This window comes from Tachyglossus aculeatus, chromosome 1 (assembly GCF_015852505.1).
Source record: "Tachyglossus aculeatus isolate mTacAcu1 chromosome 1, mTacAcu1.pri, whole genome shotgun sequence".
NCBI lineage: Eukaryota > Metazoa > Chordata > Mammalia > Monotremata > Tachyglossidae > Tachyglossus > Tachyglossus aculeatus.
This window is the reverse complement of record NC_052066.1, coordinates 3,596,330-3,618,526: the sequence shown is the minus strand read 5'-3', so window position 1 is coordinate 3,618,526 and position 22,197 is coordinate 3,596,330. Positions and strand designations below refer to the sequence as shown.

General features: G+C 51.8%; 1 protein-coding gene across 1 annotated transcript in view; it reads left to right on the top strand.

Annotated features, from left to right (window-relative positions):
- The window catches only part of MARCO (macrophage receptor with collagenous structure), an 80,494-nt gene extending 60,137 nt beyond the window's left edge, over window positions 1–20,357 (top strand). The window contains exons 8-12 of the mRNA XM_038746065.1: window positions 843–887; window positions 1,532–1,639; window positions 6,628–6,672; window positions 8,512–8,685; window positions 20,227–20,357. Coding sequence (XP_038601993.1) covers window positions 843–887; window positions 1,532–1,639; window positions 6,628–6,672; window positions 8,512–8,685; window positions 20,227–20,357 — 503 coding nt within the window. The remainder of the gene's footprint in view (window positions 1–842; window positions 888–1,531; window positions 1,640–6,627; window positions 6,673–8,511; window positions 8,686–20,226) is intronic.
- The last annotated feature ends 1,840 nt before the right edge of the window (window positions 20,358–22,197 follow it).

Sequence of the window (22,197 nt, the reverse complement as noted above, 5' to 3'; positions counted from 1 at the left end):
TTTGTTCTGATGACTTGACACCTGTCCAAGTGTTCTGTTTTGTTGTCTGTCTCCCCCTTCTAGACTGTGAGCCCGTTGTTGGGTAGGGACCGTCTCTATAGGTTGCCAACTTGTACCTCCCAAGTGCTTAGTACAGTGCTCTGCACACAGTAAGTGCTCAATAAATGATTGAATGAATGAATAAATGAATCCCCCTCCCAGTCCCACACTGCTCATGTCCAGATCTGTCATTTATTCATTTCTATTAATATCTGTCTCCCACCTAGACTGGAAGCTCAGTGTGAGCAGGTAATGGGTCTGTTCTACTGATATATTGTCCTCTCCCAAACGGAGAAGCAGCGTGGCTCAGTGGAAAGAGCCCGAGCTCTGGAGTCAGAGGTCATGGGTTCAAATCCCGGCCCCGCCAATTGTCAGCTGTGTGACTTTGGGCAAGTCACTTCACTTCTCTGGGCCTCAGTTACCTCAACTGTAAAATGGGGATTAATACTGTGAGCCCCCGTGGGACAACCTGATCACCTTGTAACCTCCCCAGTTCTCAGAATGGGGATTAAAACTGTGAGTCCCCGGTGGGACAACCTGATCACCTTGTAACCTCCCCAGCGCTTAGAACAGTGCTTTGCACATAGTAAGCGCTTAACAAATACCATCATCATCATCATCATCATCATTCAATACAATGCTCTGCACTCAGTAAGCGCTCAATAAATACAATTGAATGAACAAGTGAAAGTGGGGTTTGGGGGACTAGTAGCTTCTGAGTCCTTGTGGCTCTCAGGAACTGGACCCTAGTTCCAGTCCATTGGGGTCAGGGGCTCAGACTCCATCTGTCCATCTCTCCTCAGGGCCGCAGGGACCAAAGGGAGACAAGGGGGATCCCGGATTGAGAGGTAAGGGGTTCTGGGCCTCTCTGGGGGGGGCTGGACTGGGGGTCAGGGTGGGGGGCTGCTTCCCCTGGCCTCCATGTGGGTGGGCCCAGGGGGGTCCTACCAGTAGCTGGGATGGCCAGCAGACTGGGCGGACTGGGGGCTGGGCGGGGAGGGTGGGGGACGTGGCCACAGCCTTGCCCAGGTGAACCCCAAGTGGTTCCTCCCGCAGCTGGAAACACCCCACGTAACAGCTCTGGATGTTCCCTCTAGGCTGTAAGCTCCTTGAGAGCAGGGAATGTAACTGTTCTGTTGTTCTCTCCCAAGCGCTTAGTCCAGTGCTCTGCACATAGTAAGCACTCAATAAATACCCATCTGATCCTATCCTACCACCATGGCAGCTGCTCCCTGCTATCCACCTTTCCCTTCCCTCCTCCTCCTCATCCTTTTCCTCCCCTCCATCCTCTTCTCCCCCTCCATCTCCTCCTCTTCCTCCTCCTCCTCCTCCTCCGCCTGTCTCTCCTTGCCCTCTTAACGCTCAACTTCTTTCTTGTTCTCCTGTCTTTGTCCTTCTCCCGCTTCTGCGGGGGCAACCCCGCACCCAGCCCAGTGTGTGGGTGTGTATGTGTTTGCGGATGGTCTCCCCTTCTGATCTTGTTCCCATCCAGGTTCTCCAGGAAACCAGGGCTTCAGGGGGGCCAGTGGAGACCCAGGCCTGAAGGGCCAGAAAGGTGACTCGGGTCAGAAAGGAAGCCAGGGGCCACCTGGGCCTGCAGGTGAGGAGTGGAGGCTGAGAGAGGAGCCTGGAACTGAGGTGGGATCGGAGGCTGGAGCATGGACAGTGTGGAGGCTAGAGGGGAGGATGGAGTGGAGCAGAAAAGATGCTGGAGGGGAGGCAGAGTGGAGCATTCATTCATTCATTCATTCACTCAATCGTATTTATTTATTTTTTATGGCATTTATTAAGCGCTTACTATGTGCAAAGCACTGTTCTAAGCGCTGGGGAGGTTACAAGGTGATCAGGTTGTCCCACAGGGCGCTCACAGTCTTAATAATAATAATAATAATAATAATGGCATTTATTAAGCACTTACTATGTGCAAAGCACTGTTCTAAGCACTGGGGAGGTTACAAGGTGATCAGGTTGTCCCACAGGGTGCTCACAGTCTTAGTAATAATAATAATAATAATGGCATTTATTAAGCGCTTACTATGTGCAAAGCACTGTTCTAAGCACTGGGGAGGTTACAAGGTGATCAGGTTGTCCCACAGGGCGCTCACAGTCTTAGTAATAATAATAATAATAATAATAATAATGGCATTTATTAAGCGCTTACTATGTGCAAAGCACTGTTCTAAGCACTGGGGAGGTTACAAGTTGATCAGGTTGTCCCACAGGGCCCTCACATTCTTCATCCCCATTTTACAGATGAGGTACCTGAGGCCGCAGAGAAGTGAAGTGACTTGCCCAAAGTCACACAGCTGACAAGTGGCGGAGCCGGGATTTGAACCCACGACCTCTGACTCCAAAGCCCGCGATCTTCCCACTGAGCCACGCTGCTTCTCTAAGTGAGCGCTTACTGTGTGCAGAGCACTGTACTAAGCGCTTGGGAAGTCCAAGTTGGCAACATCTAGAGACGGTCCCTAGCCAACAGTGGGCTCACAGTCTAGAAGGGGGGGACAGAGAACAAAACAAAACATATTAACAAAATAAAATAAATAGAATAGACATGTACAAATAAAATAAATGAATAAATAGAGTAATAACGGAGCAGAACGGAGGCTGGAGGGGAGGCAGAGTGGAGCAGAATAGAGGCTGAAGGGGAGGCTGGGGGGGGAAGATGGAGCGAAGGAGACTGAGTCCCTTCCTTCCTCTCCCCCTCGTCCCCCTCTCCATCCCCCCATCTTACCTCCTTCCCTTCCCCACAGCACCTGTATAGATGTATATATGTTTGTACATATTTATTACTCTATTTATTTATTTTACTTGTACATATCTATTCTATTTATTTTATTTTGTCAGTATGTTTGGTTTTGTTCTCTGTCTCCCCCTTTTAGACTGTGAGCCCACTGTTGGGTAGGGACTGTCTCTATATGTTGCCAACTTGGACTTCCCAAGAGCTTAGTACAGTGCTCTGCACACAGTAAGCGCTCAATAAATACGATTGATGATGAAGGAGAGCGAAGGCTGGAGGGGAGGATGGAGTGGAACTGAAAGGAAGCTAGAGGGGAGGCAGAGTGGAACAGAATGGAGGCTGGAGATGCGACTGGAGGGGAGGATGGAGAAGAACAGAAAGGAGGCTGGAGGGAAGGCAGAGTGGAGCAGAGCGAAGGCAGAGTAGAGGCTGGAAGGGAGGCCGAGTGGACCGCAAATAGGAGAAACGAGGGCTTAGTCAGAGAAAGCGCTTAGTACAGTGCTCTGCACATAGTAAGCGCTCAATAAATACGATTGATGATGAAAGCCTCTTGGAGGAAGTGTGATGGACATCAGTAAGCATTTACCAAAGACCACAAAACTACAAGCGTGGCTCAGTGGGAAGAGCCCAGGCTTTGGAGTCGGATTGAATACGATTGAATGAAATACGATTGAAAGGTCATGGGTTCCAAATCCCTGCTCTGCCAATGGTCAGCTGTGTGACTTTGGACAAGCCACTTAACTTCTCTGTGCCTCAGTGACCTCATCTGTAAAATGGGGATTAAGACTGTGAGCCCCCTGTGGGACAACCTGATCACCTTGTAACCACCCCAGCGCTTAGAATAGTGTTTTGCACATAGTAAGCGCTTAATAAATGCCATCATTATTATTATTATTATCATTATTACAAGAAGCAGCATGGCCTAGGGGCTAGAGTCCCAGCTTGGGTGTCAAAAGGACCTGGCTTCTAATCAATCAATCAAACGTATTTATTGAGCACTTACTATGTGCAGAGCACTGTACTAAGCGCTTGGGAAGTACAAATTGGCAACATATAGAGACAGTCCCTACCCAACAATGGGCTCACAGTCTAAAAGGCTCAAAATCTAATCCCGCCTCTGCCACGTGTCGTGACTTTGGGCAAGTTACTTCACTTCTCTGGGCCTCAGTTTCCTCATCTGTCACATGGGGATTAATAGTGTAAGCTCCACGTGGGACTGGGACTGTATCCAACCCAATTTGTTCATATCCAACCCAGCATTTAGAACAGTGGTAGGCGCTTTAACAGATAGTACGATTATTATTATTATTCATTCATTCATTCAATCGTATTTATTGAGTGCTTACTGTGTGCAGAGCACTGGACTAAGCGCTTGGGAAGTACAAGTTGGCAACATATAAAGATGGTCCCTACCCAACAACGGGCTCACAGTCTAGGAGGGGGAGACGGACAACAAAACACAACATGTGGACAGGTGTCAAGTCATCGGAATAAATAGAAGTAAAGCTAGATGCATATCATTAACAAAATAAAATAAATAGAATAGTAAATATGTCCAAGTAAAATAAATAGAGTAATCAATCTGTACAAACATATATACAGGTGCTGTGGGGAGGGGAAGGAGGTAGGCTGGGGGGGATTCATTCATTCATTCATTCATTTGTATTTATTGAGCGCTTACTGTGTGCAGAGCACTGTACTAAGCGCTTGGGATGTCCAAGTGGGCCACATATAGAGACGGTCCCTACCCAACAGTGGGCTCACAGTCTAGAAGGGGGAGACAGACAACAAAACAAAACATACTAACAAAATGAAATAAATAGAATAAATATGTACAAATAAAATAGAGTAATATTTATGTACAAACATATTCATTCATTCAATCGCATTTATTGAGTGCTTACTGTGTGCAGAGCACTGTACTAAGCACTTGGGAAGTACATGTTGGCCACATATAGAGACGGTCCCTACCCAATGGGGATGGGGAGAGGAAGGAGGGGGCTCAGTCTAGGAAGGCTTATGTGAAGTGACATGTCCAAGGTCACACAGCAAGCAGTCTGGCTTAGTGGACAGAGCACAGGCTTGGGAGTCAGAAGGTCATGGGTTCTAATCCCGGCTCCGCCACATGTACGCTGTGTGACCTTGGGAAAGTCAGTTCGCTTCTCTGGGCCTCAGTTCCCTCATCTGTAAAATGGAGATTAAGACTGGGAACCCTAAGTGGGCAGGGATTGTGTTCAACCTAACTTGCATCTACCCCAGCGCTTAGAACAATGCTTGGTACATAGTAAGAGCTTAACAAGTACCATAATAATAATTATTAACAAATAACATTATTACTATTATTGGAGAAGCAGCATGGTTCAGTGGAAACAGCACGGGCTTTGGAGTCGGAGGTCATGGGTTCAAATTCCGACTCCACCAACTGTCAGCTGTGTGACTCTGGGCAAGTCACTTAACTTCTCTGGGCCTCAGTTCCCTCATCTGTAAAATGGGGATTAAAACTGTGAGCCTCCTGTGGGACAACCTGATCACCTTGTAACCTTCCTAGTGCTTAGAACAGTGCTCTGCACACAGTAAGCGCTCAATAAATACGATTGATTGATTGATTGATTATACCTCAGTTCCCTCATCTGTAAAATGGGGATTAAAACTGTGAGCCCCCCGTGGGACAACCTGATCACCTTGTAACCTCCCCAGCACTTAGAACACTGCTCTGCACATAGTAAGCGCTTAATAAATGCCATTATTATGATTATTAACATACCATCATTATTATTACTATTATTATGTGAAGTGACATCGGTCAATCGTATTTATTGAGCACTTACTGTGTGGAGAGCACTGTACTAAGCGCTTGGGAAGTCCAAGTTGGCAACATATAGAGACAGTCCCTACCCAACAGTGGGCTCACAGTCTAAAAGACATCAATCAATCAATCGTATTTATTGAACGCTTACTGTGTGCAGAGCACTGTACTAAGCGCTTGAGAAGTACAAGTTGGCAACATATACAGTCCCTACCCAACAGTGGGCTCACAGTCTAAAAGATATCAATCAATCAATCGTATTTATTGAGCACTTACTTTGTGCAGAGCACTGTACTAAGCGCTTGGGAAGTCCAAGTTGGCAACATATCATCATCATCATCATCAATCACATTTATTGAGCGCTTACTGTGTGCAGAGCACTGTACTAAGCGCTTGGGAAGTACAAATTGGCAACATATAGAGACAGTCCCTACCCAACAGTGGGCTCACAGTCTAAAAGGGGGAACAAAACCAAACATACTAACAAAATAAAATAAATAGAATAGAACATATCCAAGGTCCAAGGTCACACAACAGGCACGTGGCCGAACTGGGATCAGACCGTGAGCCCACTGTTGGGTAGGGACTGTCTCTATATGTTGCCCGTTTGTACTTCCCAAGCGCTTAGTACAGTGTTCTGCACATAGTAAGCGCTCAATAAATACGATTGATGATGATGATGATTAGAACTCCAGGCCCCGAATTTGTTTCCTCCATCCAGGCTGCGGGTTTGGGTGCGGGGCTGGGGTCCCAGCTCCGCCAATTGTCAGCTGTGGGACTTTGGGCAAGTCACTTCACTTCGCTGGGCCTCAGTGACCTCATCTGTAAAACGGGGATGAAGACTGTGAGCCCCAAGTGGGACAACCTGATCACCTTGTAAGCTCCCCAGCGCTTAGAACAGTGCTTTGCATATAGTAAGCGCTTTACAAATGCCATCATCATCATCCCAGGGCCGGGGGGTGGGGGGTTGTGAGGATGACCCAAAAGGTGACACAAAAACCTTCCTGCTCGGACCGGTGGTCTCTCCCCATCCCTTCCACAGGACCCCCAGGGCTGCCCGGGATCAAGGGGGCCTCTGGATCCCCAGGTATGAAACCTTCTGTTCCCCAAGCCCCCAACCCTACCCCCGCTCGAGACCCCAGCCCTGCCCCCCTCCCTCCCAAGACCCCCAGCCCTTCCCCATTTCCCGCCCAACACCCCCAATCCCATCCCTACTCTCCCCACCTGTCTCTCGTACGCAGAGAAGCAGTGCGGCTCAGTGGAAAGAGCCCGGGCTTTGGAGTCATAGGTCGTGGGACATCACACACTTGTCAGCTGTGTGACCTTGGGCAAGTCACTCAACCTCTCTGTGCCTCAGTTCCCTCATCTGTAAAATGGGGATTAAGACTGTGAGCCCCACATGGGACCACCTGATGACCTCGTATCTCCCCCAGTTCTTAGAACAGCGCTTTGCACACGGTAAGCGCTTAACAAATGCCATCGTTATTAATAATAATAATAAGAAGAATAATAGTGGCATTTATTAAGCGCTTTATTAGAACAGTTCTGAATAGAATAGAACTGTTCTATTTATTAGAACAGTGCTTTGCACACAGTAAGCGCTTTACAAATACCATCATTATTATTATTATTATCCCCAGCCCTACCTCCACTCCCGCAGCCCAAGACCAGAGAAGAAGCGTGGCTCAGTGGAAAGAGCCCGGGCTTGGGAGTCAGAGGTCATGGGTTCAAATCCTGCCTCCGCCACTTGTCCCCCCCGTCCCCCTCACCTTACCTCCTTCCCTTCCCCACAGCACCTGTATATATATATATATATATATATATATATATGTTTGTACATATTTATTACTCTATTTATTTATTTTACTTGTCCATATCTGTTCTATTTATTTTATTTTGTTAGTATGTTTGCTTTTGTTCTCTGTCTCCCCGTTTTAGACTGTGAGCCCACTGTTGGGTAGGGACTGTCTCTATATGTTGCCAAATTGGACTTCCCAAAGTGCTTAGTACAGTGCTCTGCACACAGTAAGCGCTCAATAAATACGATTGATTGATTGATTGTCAGCTGTGTGACTTTGGACAAGTCACTTCACTTCTCTAGACCTCAGCTCCCTCATCTGGAAAATGGGGATGAAGACTGAGAGCCCCACCTGGGCAACCTGATGACCTTGTATCTCCCCCAGTTCTTAGAACAGTGCTTTGCACATGGTAAGCACTTAACAAATGTCATCATTATTTATAATAATAATAATAATGGCATTTATTAAGCGCTTACTATGTGCAAAGCACTGTTCTAATAATAATAATGGCACTTGTTAAGCGCTTACTTTGTGCAAAGCACTGTTCTAAGCACTGGGGAGGTTGAAGGTGATCAGGTTGTCCCACGGGGGGCTCGCAGTCTTCACCCCCATTTTACAGTTGAGGGAACTGAAGCACAGAGAAGTGACTTGCCCAAAGTCACACAGCGGACAATTGGCGGAGCTGGGAATTTGAACCCATGACCTCTGACTCCATTTATTTATCTTACTTGTACATCATCATCATCAATCGTATTTATTGAGCGCTTACTATGTGCAGAGCACTGTACTAAGTGCTTGGGAAGTACAAATTGGCAACATATAGAGACAGTCCCTACCCAACAGTGGGCTCACAGTCTAAAAGGGGGAGACATATCTCTTCTATTTATTTTGTTAGTATGTTTGGTTTTGTTCTCTGTCTCCCCTTTTTAGACTGTGAACCCACTGTTGGGTCGGGGCCGTCTCTAGATGTTGCCAACTTGGACGTCCCAAGCGCTTAGTCCAGTGCTCTGCACACAGTAAGCGCTCAATCAATACGATTGATGACTCCCAAACCCGTGCTCTTTCCACTGAACCGTGCTGCTTCTTATTATTAATACCACCACCCTCACCTGCCCACCATCCCACAGGGTCCTCGGGCCTCGGCGTCCGGATCGCGGGCGGAGGGAGGGAAGGCCGCGCGGAGATCCAGTACCAGGGCATCTGGGGGACCATCTGCGACGACGACTGGGAGACCGTGGACGCCAGGGTCTTCTGTCGCATGCTGGGCTACAGCAAGGGAACCGTCGGCCGGCCCAGCACCGGTGAGAGGGGCGGCCGGGGGTGACCGCGGGGCAGCGGGGACACTGGGCGAGGTGCTGAGTGCTGTACTGAACGCTGAGAGGGATGCAGGATCAGGTCAGACACCGTCCCTGCCCCACATGGGGCTCACAGGCCAAGGAGGAGGGACAACAGACTAGACTGTGAGCCCACTGTTGGGTAGGGACTGTCTCTAGATGTTGCCAATTTGTACTTCCCAAGCGCTTAGTCCAGTGCTCTGCACACAGTCAGCGCTCAATAAAGACGATTGATGACGATGATGAACAGTAATCTCATCCCCATTTTGCACAGCAGGAAACTGAGGCCTGCGCATATCCATAAATTCTATATTTAAGTCAATCAATCAATCGATCGTATTTATTGAGCGCTTACTGTGTGCAGAGCACCGGACTAAGCGCTTGGGAAGTCCAAGTTGGCAACACCTAGAGACAGTCCCTACCCAACAGTGGGCTCACAGTCTCAAAGAGTCACAGTCTCACAGTCTCACAGTCTAAAAGAGTGGGCTTACAGTCTAAAAGTCATTCATTTATATTGAGGTCTCTCTCCCACTCTAGACCGTAAGCTCGTTGTGGGCAGGGAACGTGTTCATTCGATCATATTTATTGAGAAGCAGCGTGGCTCAGTGGAAAGAGCCTGGGCTTTGGAGTCAGAGGTAAGCGCTTAGTACAGTGCTCTGCACCTAGTAAGCGCTCAATAAATATGATTGATTGATTGATTAAGGTAATGGGTTCAAATTCCGGCTCCACCAATCAATCAATCAATCAATCGTATTTATTGAGCGCTTACTGTGTGCAGAGCACTGGACTAAGCGCTTGGGAAGTCCAAGTTGGCAACATTTAGAGACAGTCCCTACCCAACAGTGGGCTCACAGTCTCAAAGGGGGAGACAGAGAACAAAACCAAACATATTAACAAAATAAAATAAATAGAATAGATATGTACAAGTAAAATAAATAAATAAATAGAGTAATAAATATGTACAAACATATACACATATATACAGGTGCTGTCAATTGTCAGCTGTGGGACTTTGGGCTAGTCACTTAACTTCTCTGTGCCTCAGTGACCTCATCTGTAAAATGGAGATGAAGACTGTGAGCCCCCCAAGGGACAAGCTGATCACCTTGTAACCTCCCCAGCACTTAGAACAGTGCTTAGCATATAGTAAGCGCTTAATAAATGCCATCATTATTTTTATTATTATTATTGAGCACTTACTGTATGCACACCACTGTACTAAGCACTTGAGAGAAGCAGTGTGGCTCAGTGGAAAGAGCATGGGCTTTGGAGTCAGAGGTCATGGGTTCAAATCCCAGCTCTGCCAATTGTCAGCTGTGTGACTTTGGGCAAGTCACTTCACTTCTCTGGGCCTCAGTTACCTCATCTGTAAAATGGGGATTAAAACTGTGAGCCCCCCATGGGACAATCTGATCACCTTGTGAACTCCCCAGTGCTTAGAACAGTGCTTTGCACATAGTAAGCACTTAATAAATGCCATCATTATTATTATTGAGCACTTACTGTATGCAGAGCACTGTACTAAGCACTTGAGAGAAGCAGCATGGCTTAGTGGAAAGAGCCGGGGCTTGGGAGTCAGAGGTCATGGGTTCGAATTCCAGCTCCATCACTTGTCAGCTCTGTGACTTTGGGCAAGTCGCTTAACTTCTCTGTACCTCAGTGACCTCATCTGTAAAATGCGGATTAAGACTGCGAGCCCCACCTGGGACAGCCTGATTACCTTGTATCTCCCCCAGTTCTTGGAACAGCGCTTGGCACATAGTAATCACTTAACAAATCCCATCAGCATTATTATTACACTATATGTTGCCAATTTGTGCTTCCCAAGCGCTTAGTACAGTGCTCTGCACATAGTAAATGCTCAATAAATACGATTGATGATGATGATGATGATGATAACTCTAAACAAACACATTCCCTACCCACAGTGAGCTTACAGTCTGGAGGGGGAGAACGCCCGCCAACTCTGTTGCATTGGACTTTTCCAAGCACTTAGTACAGTGCCCTGCACACAATAAATTCCACTGATGGACTGATCGATGGAAATGACTTGCCCAAGGTCACACAGTGGGCTCTTCCCCAAGGTCCCAGGCCCGGGCTCTTCCCGCTAGGCCACAATGTAAGTAAATTACTCTCCCCGGCTGGTGGACGTGAGGGAGGGATGGTTCCTCCAGCCATTGGCCGTAGGTGGACGTGGATGGTGGGGAGGTGGAGGCCCGGGCTCACAATCTTAATCCCCATTTTACAGATGAGATAACTGAGGCCCAGAGAAGTCAAGTGACTAGCCCAAAGTCACACAGTTAACAGTGGCGGAGCCGAGGTTTGAACCCATCACCTCTGACTCCAAAGCCCAGGCTCTTTCCACTGAGCCACGCTGCTTCTCTAAAAGTGAAAAGTGGGGCTTAGAACACATAGTAAGCACTTAATAAATGCCGTTATTATTATTATTAAAAGTGGGGCTTAGTCTGGGAAGGCCTCTTGGAGGAGGTGGGGGGCTCCCACAGTTAGGGGGTGGGATAATAATAATAATAATAATAATAATTGGCATTTGTTAAGCGCTTACTAAGTACAGAGCACTGTTCTAAGCACTGGGGAGGATACAGGCTGATCAGGTTGTCCCACGTGGGGCTCCCAGTCTTAATCCCCATTTTACAGATGAGGGAACTGAGGCCCAGAGAAGTTAAGTGACCTGCCCAAGATCACACAGCAGACATGTGGCGGAGCCGGGATGCAGAGGAGGAGCCCGCGAAGGGGACTGAGAATGAGCGGCCAAAGAGATAGGAGGAGAACCAGGAGAGGACAGTGTCCGTGGATAATATTTCGAGAAGTGAGGGGGTCCACGGTGTCATTCATTCAATCATATTTATTGAGCGCTTACTGAGAAGCAGCGTGGCTCAGTGGAAAAGAGCCCGGGCTTTGGAGTCAGAGGTCATGGGTTCAAATCCCGGCTCCGCCAATTGTGAGCTGTGTGACTTTGGGCAAGTCGCTTCACTTCTCTGGGCCTCAGTTCCCTCATCTGTCAAATGGGGATTAAGACTGTGAGCCCCATGTGGGACAACCTGATCACCTTGTAACCTCCCCAGATCTTAGAACAGGGCTTTGCACATAGTAAGCCCTTAATAAATGCCATTATTATTATTATTGTTATTAATCAATCAATCAATCGTATTTATTGAGCGCTTACTATGTGCAGAGCACTGTACTAAGCGCTTGGGAAGTACAAATTGGCATCACATAGAGACAGTCCCTACCCAACAGTGGGCTCACAGTCTAACTGTACGCAGAGCACTGTACTAGACTGTGAGCCCGTTGTTGGGTAGGGACCGTCTCTATATGTTGCCAACTTGTAATGATGGCATTTGTTAAGCACTTACTATGTGCAAAGCACTGTTCTAAGCGCTGGGGAGGACACAAGGTGATCAGGTTGTCCCACTTGGGGCTCACAGTTTCAATCCCCATTTGACAGATGAGGGAACTGAGGCCCAGAGAAGTGAAGTGACTTGCCCAAAGTCACACAGCTGACAATTGGCGGAGCCGGGATTTGAACCCATGACCTCTGACTCCAAAGCCCGGGCTCTTTTCCACTGAGCCACACTGCTTCCCAAGTGCTTAGTACAGTGCTCTGCACACAGTAAGCGCTCAATAAATACGATTAAATGAATGAATACTAAGCGCTTGAAGGCAGCTGAGAGACTGTGAGCCCACTGTTGGGTAGGGACTGTCTCTATATGTTGCCAATTTGTACTTCCCAAGCGCTTAGTACAGTGCTCTGCACATAGTAAGCACTCAATAAATACGATTGATGATGATGATAATGATGAGGATAAAGTAGAGGCCGTTGGACAAGAAGGCGATTATTAGTGACCTCTGAGAGGGCGGTTTCTGTACATATCTATCCTATTTATTTTATTTTGTTAGTATGTTTGGTTTTGTTCTCTGTCTCCTCCTTTTAGACTGTGAGCCCACTGTTGGGTAGGGACTGTCTCTACATGTTGCCAATTTGTACTTCCCAAGCGCTTAGTACAGTGCTCTGCACATAGTAAGCGCTCAATAAATACGATTGATGATGATGATGAACCCGAGTACATAGACGACGCACAAGGGAGAGAGAGAAGGGGGTGGAGAGATGAAATGTTAGTCAGGGAAGACCTCTTGGAGGAGGTGTGATTACAGGAGGGCTTTGAAGGAGGGGCAAGCAGTGATGAGAGGAGCAGCGTGGCTCAGTGGAAAGAGCCCGGGCTTTGGAGTCAGAGGTCATGGGTTCAAATCCCAGCTCTGCCACTTGTCAGCTGTGTGACTGTGGGCAAGTCACTTCACTTCTCTGGGCCTCGGTTACCTCATCTGTAAAATGGGGATGAAGACTGTGAGCCCCCCATGGCACAACCTGATCACCTTGTAACCTCCCCAGCGCTTAGAACAGTGCTTTGCACATAGTCAGTGCTTAATAAATGCCATTATTATTATTATCCGGCAGTTATAAAAGGGGTGGAAGTTCTTTCCAATATTGTCCTTTGCCCCTCTGAGAAGTCTGTTAAACCTAGGTTCCTCAAGCATAGAAATTTCTTCCAATGGTTCCTCTATCTTTCTCCTAATAATAATAATAATAATAATAATAGCATTTATTACTCTATTTTACTACTCTATTTTACTACTCTATCTATTTTACTACTCTATTTATTTTACTACTCTATTTATTTTACTACTCTATTTACTTATTTATTTTACTACTCTATTTATTTATTTATTTATTTATTTTACTTGTACCTATCTATTCTATTTATTTTATTTTGTTAGTATGTTAGGTTTTGTTCTCCGTCTCCCCCTTTTAGACTGTGAGCCCACTGGTGGGTAGGGACCGTATATGTTGCCAACTTGTACTTCCCAAGTGCTTAGTACAGTGCTCTGCACACAGTAAGCGCTCAATAAATACGATTGATGATGATGATGATAAGCGCTTACTATGTGCAAAGCACTGTTCTAAGCGTTGGGGAGGTTACAAGGTGATCAGGTTGTCCCACAGGGGGCTCACAGTCTTATTCCCCATTTTACAGATGAGGAAACTGAGGCACAGAGAAGTGAAGTGATTTGCCCAAAGTCACACATACTCCCAAACACCCGGTCAGGGCTCCACACACACTAGGGACTTGGCAAAGTGTTCTGCACAAAGTAGGTGCCCAGCACAGCGAGCAACTAATATAGCAGCCTGGTGTAGTGGCTACAGCCCGGGCCTGGAATTCAGAAGGTCATGGGTTCTAATCCTGTCCCCACCACTTGTCTGCTGTGTGGCCTAGGGCAAATCACTTCACTTCTCTGGGCCTCCTCTGTAAAATGAGGATTGAGAGAAGCAGCGTGGCTCAGTGGAAAGAGCCCGGGCTTTGGAGTCAGAGGTCATGGGTTCAAATCCCAGCTCTGCCACTTGTCAGCTGTGTGACTGGGCAAGTCACTTCACTTCTCTGGGCCTCAGTTACCTCATCTGTAATAATAATAATAATGATGGCATTTATTAAGCGCTTACTATATGCAAAGCACTGTTGTAAGCGCTGGGGAAGTTACAAGGTGATCAGGTTGTCCCCCGGGGGGCTTACAGTCTTAATCCCCATTTTACAGATGAGGTAACTGAGGCCCAGAGAAGTTAAGTGATTTGCCCAAAGTCACCCAGCTGACAAGTGGCGGAGCTGGGATTCGAACCCATGACCTCTGATTCCAAAGCCCAGGCTTTTTCCACTGAGCCCCGCTGCTTCCCCATCTGTAAAATGGGGATTAAGACGGTGAACCCCCGTGGGACAACCTGATCACCCTGTAACCTCCCCAGCGCTCAGAACGGTGCTTTGTACATAGTAAGCGCTTAATAAATGCCATTATTATTATTATTATTATTGAGACTGTGAGCCCCACATGGGACTGCGTCCAACCCGATTTGCTTGTATCCGCCCAAGTGCTTAGTACAGTGTCTGACACATAGTAAGCACTTAAATGTCAGCTGTGTGACTTCGGGCAAGTCACTTAACTTCTCTGTGCCTCAGCTCCCTCATCTGTAAAATGGGGGTGAAGACTGTGAGCCCCTGTGGGACAACCTGATCACCTTGTAACCTCCCCAGCGCTTAGAACAGTGCTTTGCATATAGTAAGCGCTTAATAAATGCTATTATTATTATTATACCACAATTAGAGAAGCAAGATGGCATTGTGGATAGAGCCCGGGCTTCGGAGTCAGAAAGCCATAGGTTCTAATCCCGGCTCCACTACTTTCTAATAAATAAATAATAATGCTGGTATTTGTTAAGCGCTTACTATGTGCCAAGCACTGTTCTAAGCGCTGGGGCACATACAAGGTGATAAGCTTGTCCCACGTGGGGCTCACCATCTTAATCCCCATTTTACAGATGAGGCCACTGAGGCCCAGAAAAGTAAAGTGACTTGCTCAAAGTCACACAGCTGAGAAGTGGCAGAGCTAGGATTAGAACCCACAACCTCTGACTCCCAAGCCCGGGCTCTTTCCACTAAGCCACGCTGCTTCTCGCCTGCACCCGTTTGCCCGCTGTGTGACCTTGGACAAGTCACTTCACCGGGCCTCAGTTCCCTCATCTGGAAAATTCATTCATTCATTCATCATCCTCAATCGTATTTATTGAGCGCTTACTATGTGCAGAGCACTGTACTAAGCGCTTGGGAAGTACAAATTGGCAACATAGAGAGACAGTCCCTACCCAACAGTGGGCTCACAGTCTAAAAGTCTGATTCATTCAATCAATCGTATTTATTGAGCGCTTACTGTGTGCAGAGCACTGTACTAAGCGCTTGAGAAGGACAAGGAAATGGGGATGGAGACTTGTGAGCCCCATATGGGACAGGGACTGTGTCCGACCCGAATTGCTTATATCCACCCCAGTGCTCAGTACAGCAGCGTGAGAAGCTTATGAGAAGCAGCGTGGCTCAGTGGAGAGAGCCCGGGCTTTGGAGTCAGAGGTCGTGGGTTCGAATCCCAGCTCCGCCACCTGTCTGCTGTGTGACCTTGGGCAAGTCACTTCACTTCTCTGCGCCTCAGCTCCCTCATCTGTAAAATGGGAATTAAGACTGGGAGCCCCCCGTGGGACAACTTGATCAGCTTGTATCCCCCCCCCACCCAGCGCTTAGAACAGTGCTCTGCACATGGTAAGCGCTTAACAAATGCCAACATTATTATTATTATTATTATTACAGTGCTTGGCACATAGTAAGAGCTCAACAAATACCATCATTATTATCGTAAGTGCCCAGGACAGGGCTTTGCACAAGCAGGCAGCTAATACAGCACTCTGCTCTACTGGGGGCTTGCAGGGGCATGCTCAGGCTGGTGGAGGCTCGCTGGATAATTTGGGGGCTGGGGGAGACGGGTGGAGGCTCAGTGGGGCTGGAGGGAGGCTGACTGGGGCTGCTAGAGGTTTGCTAGGGCTGGGGGAGTTTTGCTGGGGCTGGTGGAGGCTCGCTGGGGCTGGCGGAGGCTCGCTGGGGCTGGTGGAGGCTGACTGGGGCTGGTGGAGGCTGGTGGAGGATCGCTGGGACTGGTGGAGAGGTTCACTGGAACTGGTGAGGGCTTGGGGGGATGGTGGAGGCTGACTGGGGCTGGTGGAGGCTGGTGGATGGGTTCTCTGGGGCTCGGTAGAGGCTGGTGGAGGCTCACTGGGGCTGGTGGAGAGGTTCACTGGAGCTGGTGGGGGCTTGGGGGGATGGTGGAGGCTGGTGGAGGCTCGCTGGGGCTGGTGGAGGCTGGTGAAGGCTGACTGGGGCTGGTGGAGGGGTTCGCTGGGACTCGGTAGAGGCTGGTGGAGGCTCGCTGGGGCTGCTGGAGGCTGACTGGGGCTCGTGGAGGCTGGTGGATGGGTTCACTGGGACTCGGTAGAGGCTGGTGGGGGCTCGCTGGGGCTGCTGGAGAGGTTCACTGGAGTTGGTGGGGACTTGGGGGGATGGTGGAGGCTGGTGGAGGCTCGCTGGGGCTGCTGGAGGCTGACTGGGGCTCGTGGAGGCTGGTGATTGGGTTCACTGGGACTCGGTAGAGGCTGGTGGGGGCTCGCTGGGGCTGCTGGAGAGGTTCACTGGAGTTGGTGGGGACTTGGGGGGATGGTGGAGGCTGGTGGAGGCTCGCTGGGGCTGGTGGAGGCTGGTGAAGGCTGACTGGGGCTGGTGGAGGGGTTCACTGGGACTCGGTAGAGGCTGGTGGAGGCTCGCTGGAGCTGCTGGAGGCTGACTGGGGCTCGTGGAGGCTGGTGGATGGGTTCATTGGGACTCGGTAGAGGCTGGTGGAGGCTCGCTGGGGCTGGTGGAGAGGTTCACTGGAGTTGGTGGGATGGTGGAGGCTGACGGGCTCGGTGGAGCTGGTGGATAGGTTTTCTGGGGCTCAGTAGAGGCTGGTGGAGGCTCGCTGGGGCTGCTGGAGGCTGACTGGGGCTCGTGGAGGCTGGTGGATGGGTTCATTGGGACTCGGTAGAGGCTGGTGGGGGCTCGCTGGGGCTGCTGGAGAGGTTCACTGGAGCTGGTGGGGACTTGAGGGGATGGTGGAGGCTGACGGAAGCTGGTGGAGGCTGACGGGCTGAGTGGAGGCTGGTGGATTGGTTTGCTGGGGCTCGGTAGAGGCTGGTGGATGCTCGCTGGGGCTGGTGGAGAGGTTCACTGGAGGTGGTGGGGACTTTGGGGGGTGGAAGCTGGTGGAGGCTCACTGGGGCTCGGTGGAGGCTGGTGGATGGATTTGCTGGGGCTGGTGGAGGGGTTCACTGGAGCTGGTGGGGACATGTGGGGGGATGATGGAGGCTGGTGGAGGCTCGCTGGGGCTAGTGGAGGCTGACTGGGTCTCGGTGGAGGCTGGCGAATGGGTTCACTGGGGCTCAGTAGAGGCTGGTGGAGGCTGACTGGGGCTGGTGGAGAGGTGGAGGCTGACTGGGGCTCGGTGAAGGTTGGTGGATGGATTCTCTGGAGCTCGGTAAAGGCTGGTGGAGGCTCGCTGGGGCTGGTGGAGAGGTTCACTGGAGCTGGGGGGGATTTGGGGGGATGGTGGAGGCTGGTGGTGGCTCACTGGGGCTAGTGGAGGCTGACTGGGGCTCGGTGGAGGCTGGTGGAGGCTCGCCGGGACTGGTGGTGAGGCTCATTGGAACTGGTGGGGGCTTGGGGGGATGGTGGAGGCTGGTGGAGGCTGACTGGGGCTTGGTGGAGGCTGACTGGGGCTCGGTGGAGGCTGGTGATGGGTTCTCTGGGGCTCGGTAGAGGCTGGTGGAGGCTGACTGGGGCTAGTGGAGAGGTTCACTGGAGCTGGTGGGGGCTCGTTGGGGATGGTGGAGGCTGGTGGAGGCTGGCGGAAGCTGACTGGGGCTGGTAGATGGGTTTGCTGGAGCTGGTTGGGGGCTCGCGGGAGGCTGGAGGAGGCTCGCTGGGACTGATGGAGGGGTTCACTGGAGCTGGTGGAGGCTCGCTGGGGCTGGTGGAGGCTCATTGGGGATAGTGGAGGCTGGAGGGCTCGCTGGGACTGATGGAGGCTGGGGGGCTTGCTGGGGCACGGTGGAGGCTCGCTGGGACTGATGGAGGCTGGTGGAGGGTGGGGGACTTGCTGGGGCTCGGTGAAGCCTCGCTGGGACTGAGAGACTGGTGGAGGCTGGGAGAATCACTCGGGCTCGGTGGAGGCTTGCTGGGGCTGGTTGAGATATTCGCTCGGGCTGGTGGAGGCTCGTTGGAGATGGTGGAGGGTGGTGGAGGCTCGTTGGGGACGGTGGAGGTTGGTGAAGACTCGTTGGGGATAGTGGAAGCTGGTGGAGGCTCCTGGGGATGGTGGAGGCTGGTGGAGGCTCGTTTGAGATGGTGGAGGCTGGTGGGTGGTGGAGGCTCGTTGGGGAGGGTGGAGGCTGGTGGAAGCTGATGGAGGCTCGTTGGGGACGGTGGAGCCTGGTGAAGGGTGGTGGAGGCTCGTTGGGGACAGTAGAGGCTGGTGGAGGCTCGTTGGGGTAGTGTAGGCTGGTGGAAGCTGGTGGAGGCTCCTTGGGGATGGTGGAGGCTGGTGGATGGTGGAGGCTCGTTGGGGAGGATGGAGGCGGGTGGAAGCTGGTGGAGGCTCCTTGGGGACAGTGGAGGCTAGTGGAGGCTCGTTGGGGACGGTGGAGGCTGGTGGAGGCTCCTTGGGGATGGTGGAGGCTCCTTGGGGACGGTGGTGGAGGCTCGCTGGGGATGGTGGAGGCTGGTGGAGGCTCGATGGGGACGGTGGAGGCTGGTGGAGGCTCGATGGGGACGGTGGAGGCTGGTGGAGGCTCGTTGGGGAGCGTGGAAGCTGGTGGAGTCTCGTTGGGGAGCGTGGAGGCTGGTGGAATCTTGTGGAGGCTCCTTGGGGATGGTAGAGGCTTGTGGAGGCTCGTTGGGGATGGTGGAGGCTCGTTGGGAACGGTGGAGGCCGGTGGAGGCCAGTGGAGGCTCGTTGGGGACGGTGGAGGGGGACGGTGGAGGCTGGTGGAGGCTCGTTGGGGACGGTGGAGGGGAACGGTGGAGGCTGGTGGAGCCTCGTTGGGGACGGTGGAGGGGGACGGTGGAGGCTGGTGGAGACTCGTTGGGAAGGGTGGAGGCTGGTGGAGGCTCCCTGGGGATGGTGGAGGCTGGTGGAGGTTCGTTTGGGATGGTGGAGGCTTGTTGGGGACAGTGGAGGCTCGTTGGGGATGGTGGAGGCTGGTGGAAACTGGTGGAGGCTCCTTGGGGATGGTGGAGGCTGGTGGAGGCTCCTTGGGGATGGTGGAGGCTGGTGGAGGCTCGTTTGGGATGGTAGAGACTGGTGGAGGTTCGTTAGGGGTGGTGGAGCCTGGTGGGGCTCGGTGGAGACTCGTTGGGAATGGTGGAGGCTGGTGGAAGCTGGTGGAGGCTCGTTGGAGATGGTGGGGGCTGGTGGAGGCTCGTTGGGGGTGGTGGAGTCTGGTGGGGCTCGGTGGAGGCTCGCTGGGGATGGTGGAGGCTGGTGGAAGCCGGTGGAGGCTGGTGGAAGCCGGTGGAGGCTGGTGGAAGCCGGTGGAGGCTCAATGGAGATGGTAGAGGCTGGTGGAGGCTCGTTGGGGGTGGTGGAGTCTGGTGGGGCTCGATGGTGGAGGCTGGTGGAAGCTAGTGGAGGTTCGTTGTGGTTGGTGGAGTCTGGTGGAGCTCGGTGGAGGCTCGTTGGGGGTGGTGGAGGCTGGTGGAAGCCGGTGGAGACTCGTTGGGGATGGTGGAGGCTGGTGGAAGCCGGTGGAGGCTCGTTGGAGATGGTAGAGGCTGGTGGAGGCTCGTTGGGGACGGTGGAGTCTGGTCGGGCTCGGTGGAGGCTCGTTGGGGATGGTGGAGGCTGGTGGAAGCCGGTGGAGGCTCGATAGAGAGGGTAGAGGCTGGTGGAGGCTCGTTGTGGGTGGTGGAGCCTAGTGGAGGCTGGTGGGGCTCGGTGGAGGCTCGTTGGGGATGGTGGAGGCTGGTGGAAGCCGGTGGAGGCTGGGAGGCTGGGAGGCAGTGGGTGTGTGACAGCGCCCCCGTCCGGTCGCAGGCACGGGCAGCATCTGGCTGGACAACGTGCAGTGCAAGGGCACGGAGCTCACCATCTTCGACTGCCCCAAGCGGCCGTGGGGAGAACACAACTGCAACCATGACGAGGACGCCTCGGTCATCTGCTCCTGACGCGCAGGCGCACACCCAGGCCCCGCCCCTCCATCCTGACCACGCCCCCTATGGCCACGCCCCCTCCGGCGGTGGGCCAATCGCCGGCCGCGCCCTGCCACGGCCACGCCCCCTGATCCTGCGATGATCCCGCCCCCTAAATCATGGCCACGCCCCCGTTGGTGATTGCGTCATGCCCCTGGCCCCGCCCTCACAGAGCCGCCGACGGTCCAGGCTCTGTGTGTGTGTGTGTGTGTGTGTGTGTGTGTGTGTGTGTGTGTGTGTGTGTGTGTGTGTGTGTGTATTGTGGGGGGGGTGAGTGTGATGGGATTGTGTGAATGTGATGAGGTTGTGTGTGGGAGTGAGTGTGATGGGGTTGTGCTTGTGAGTGAGTGTGATGGGGTTGTGTGTGTGGAGGGGGGGGTGATGATGATGTTGGCATTTGTTAAGCGCTTACTATGTGCCAAGCACTGTTCTAAGCGCTGGGGAGGATACAAGGTGATCAGGTTGTCCCATGGGGGGCTCACAGTCTTCATCCCCATTTGACAGATGAGGTCACTGAGGCCCAGAGAAGTTAAGAGATGTGGGTGAGTGTGCTTGGGTTGTGTGGGGGGGGATGAGTGTGAGGGGATTGTGTGTGTGGGGGTGAGTGTGATGAGGTTGTGTATGCACCTGTGTGTGATGGGATTGTGTGGGGGTGAGTGGGATGGGGCTGTGTGTGGGGGTGAGTGGGTTGGGGTTGTGTGTGCACCTGTGTGTGATGGGGTTGTGTGGGGGTGGTGAGTGTGATGGGGTTCTGTGTGAGTGTGATGGGGTTGTGGGGGGGGTGAGTGTGATGGGGCTGTGTGTGTGAGTGGGATGGGGTTGTGTGTGTGAGTTGGATGGGGTGGAGGGGTGAGTGGGATGGGGTTGTGTGTTTGGGTGAGTGTGATGGGGTTGTGTGTGTGAGTGGGATGGGGTGGAGGGGTGAGAGGGATGGGGTTGTGTGTGTGGGTGAGTGTGATGGGGTTGTGTGTGTGAGTGTGATGGGGTTGTGTGGGGGGTGAGTGTGATGGGGTTGTGTGTGTGAGTGTGGTGGGGTTGCGTGTGTGTGAGAGTGTGGTGGGGTTGCGTGTGTGTGAGTGTGATGAGGTGTGTGTGTGTGTGATGGGGTTGTGTGTGTGTGATGGGGTTGTGTGTGTGAGTGTGATGGGGTTGTGTGTGTGAGTGTGGTGGGGTTGTGTGTGTGTGAGAGTGTGGTGGGGTTGTGTGTGTGTGAGTGTGATGAGGTGTGTGTGTGAGTGTGATGGGGTTGTGTGTGTGTGTGTGATGGGGTTGTGTGTGTGTGTGTGAGTGTGATGGGGTTGTGTGTAGGGGCGAGTGTGATGGGGTTGTGTGTGTGTGAGTGTGATAGAGTTGTGTGTGGGGGTGAGTGTGATGGAGTTGTGTGTGTCTGTGTGACTGTGATGAGGTTGTATGTGTGCTGTCTCCCCCTTCTAGACTGTGAGCCAGTTGTTTGGTAGGGACCGTCTCTCTATGTTGCCGACTTGTACTTCCCAAGCGCTTAGTACAGTGCTCTGCACACAGTAAGCGCTCAATAAAGACATTTGAATGAAGGAATGAATGTGTGTATGGGGTTTTGTGTGTGTGTGAGTGTGATGGGTTTGTGTGTCACGGTGAGTGTGATTTGGGTTGTTTGTGCTCTTGTGTGTGATGGGGTTGTGTGGGGGGGTGAGTGTGATGGGGTTGATTGTGCGTCCGAGTGCGGGTGTGTATTTGCGCTTGTGAGGGCGACGGGGTTGTGTCTTGTGCAGATGTGAGTGACGGGGTTGTGCGTCTGTGTGGATGTGGATAAGGGAGTGTGTTTCGGGTGGCAGTGTGG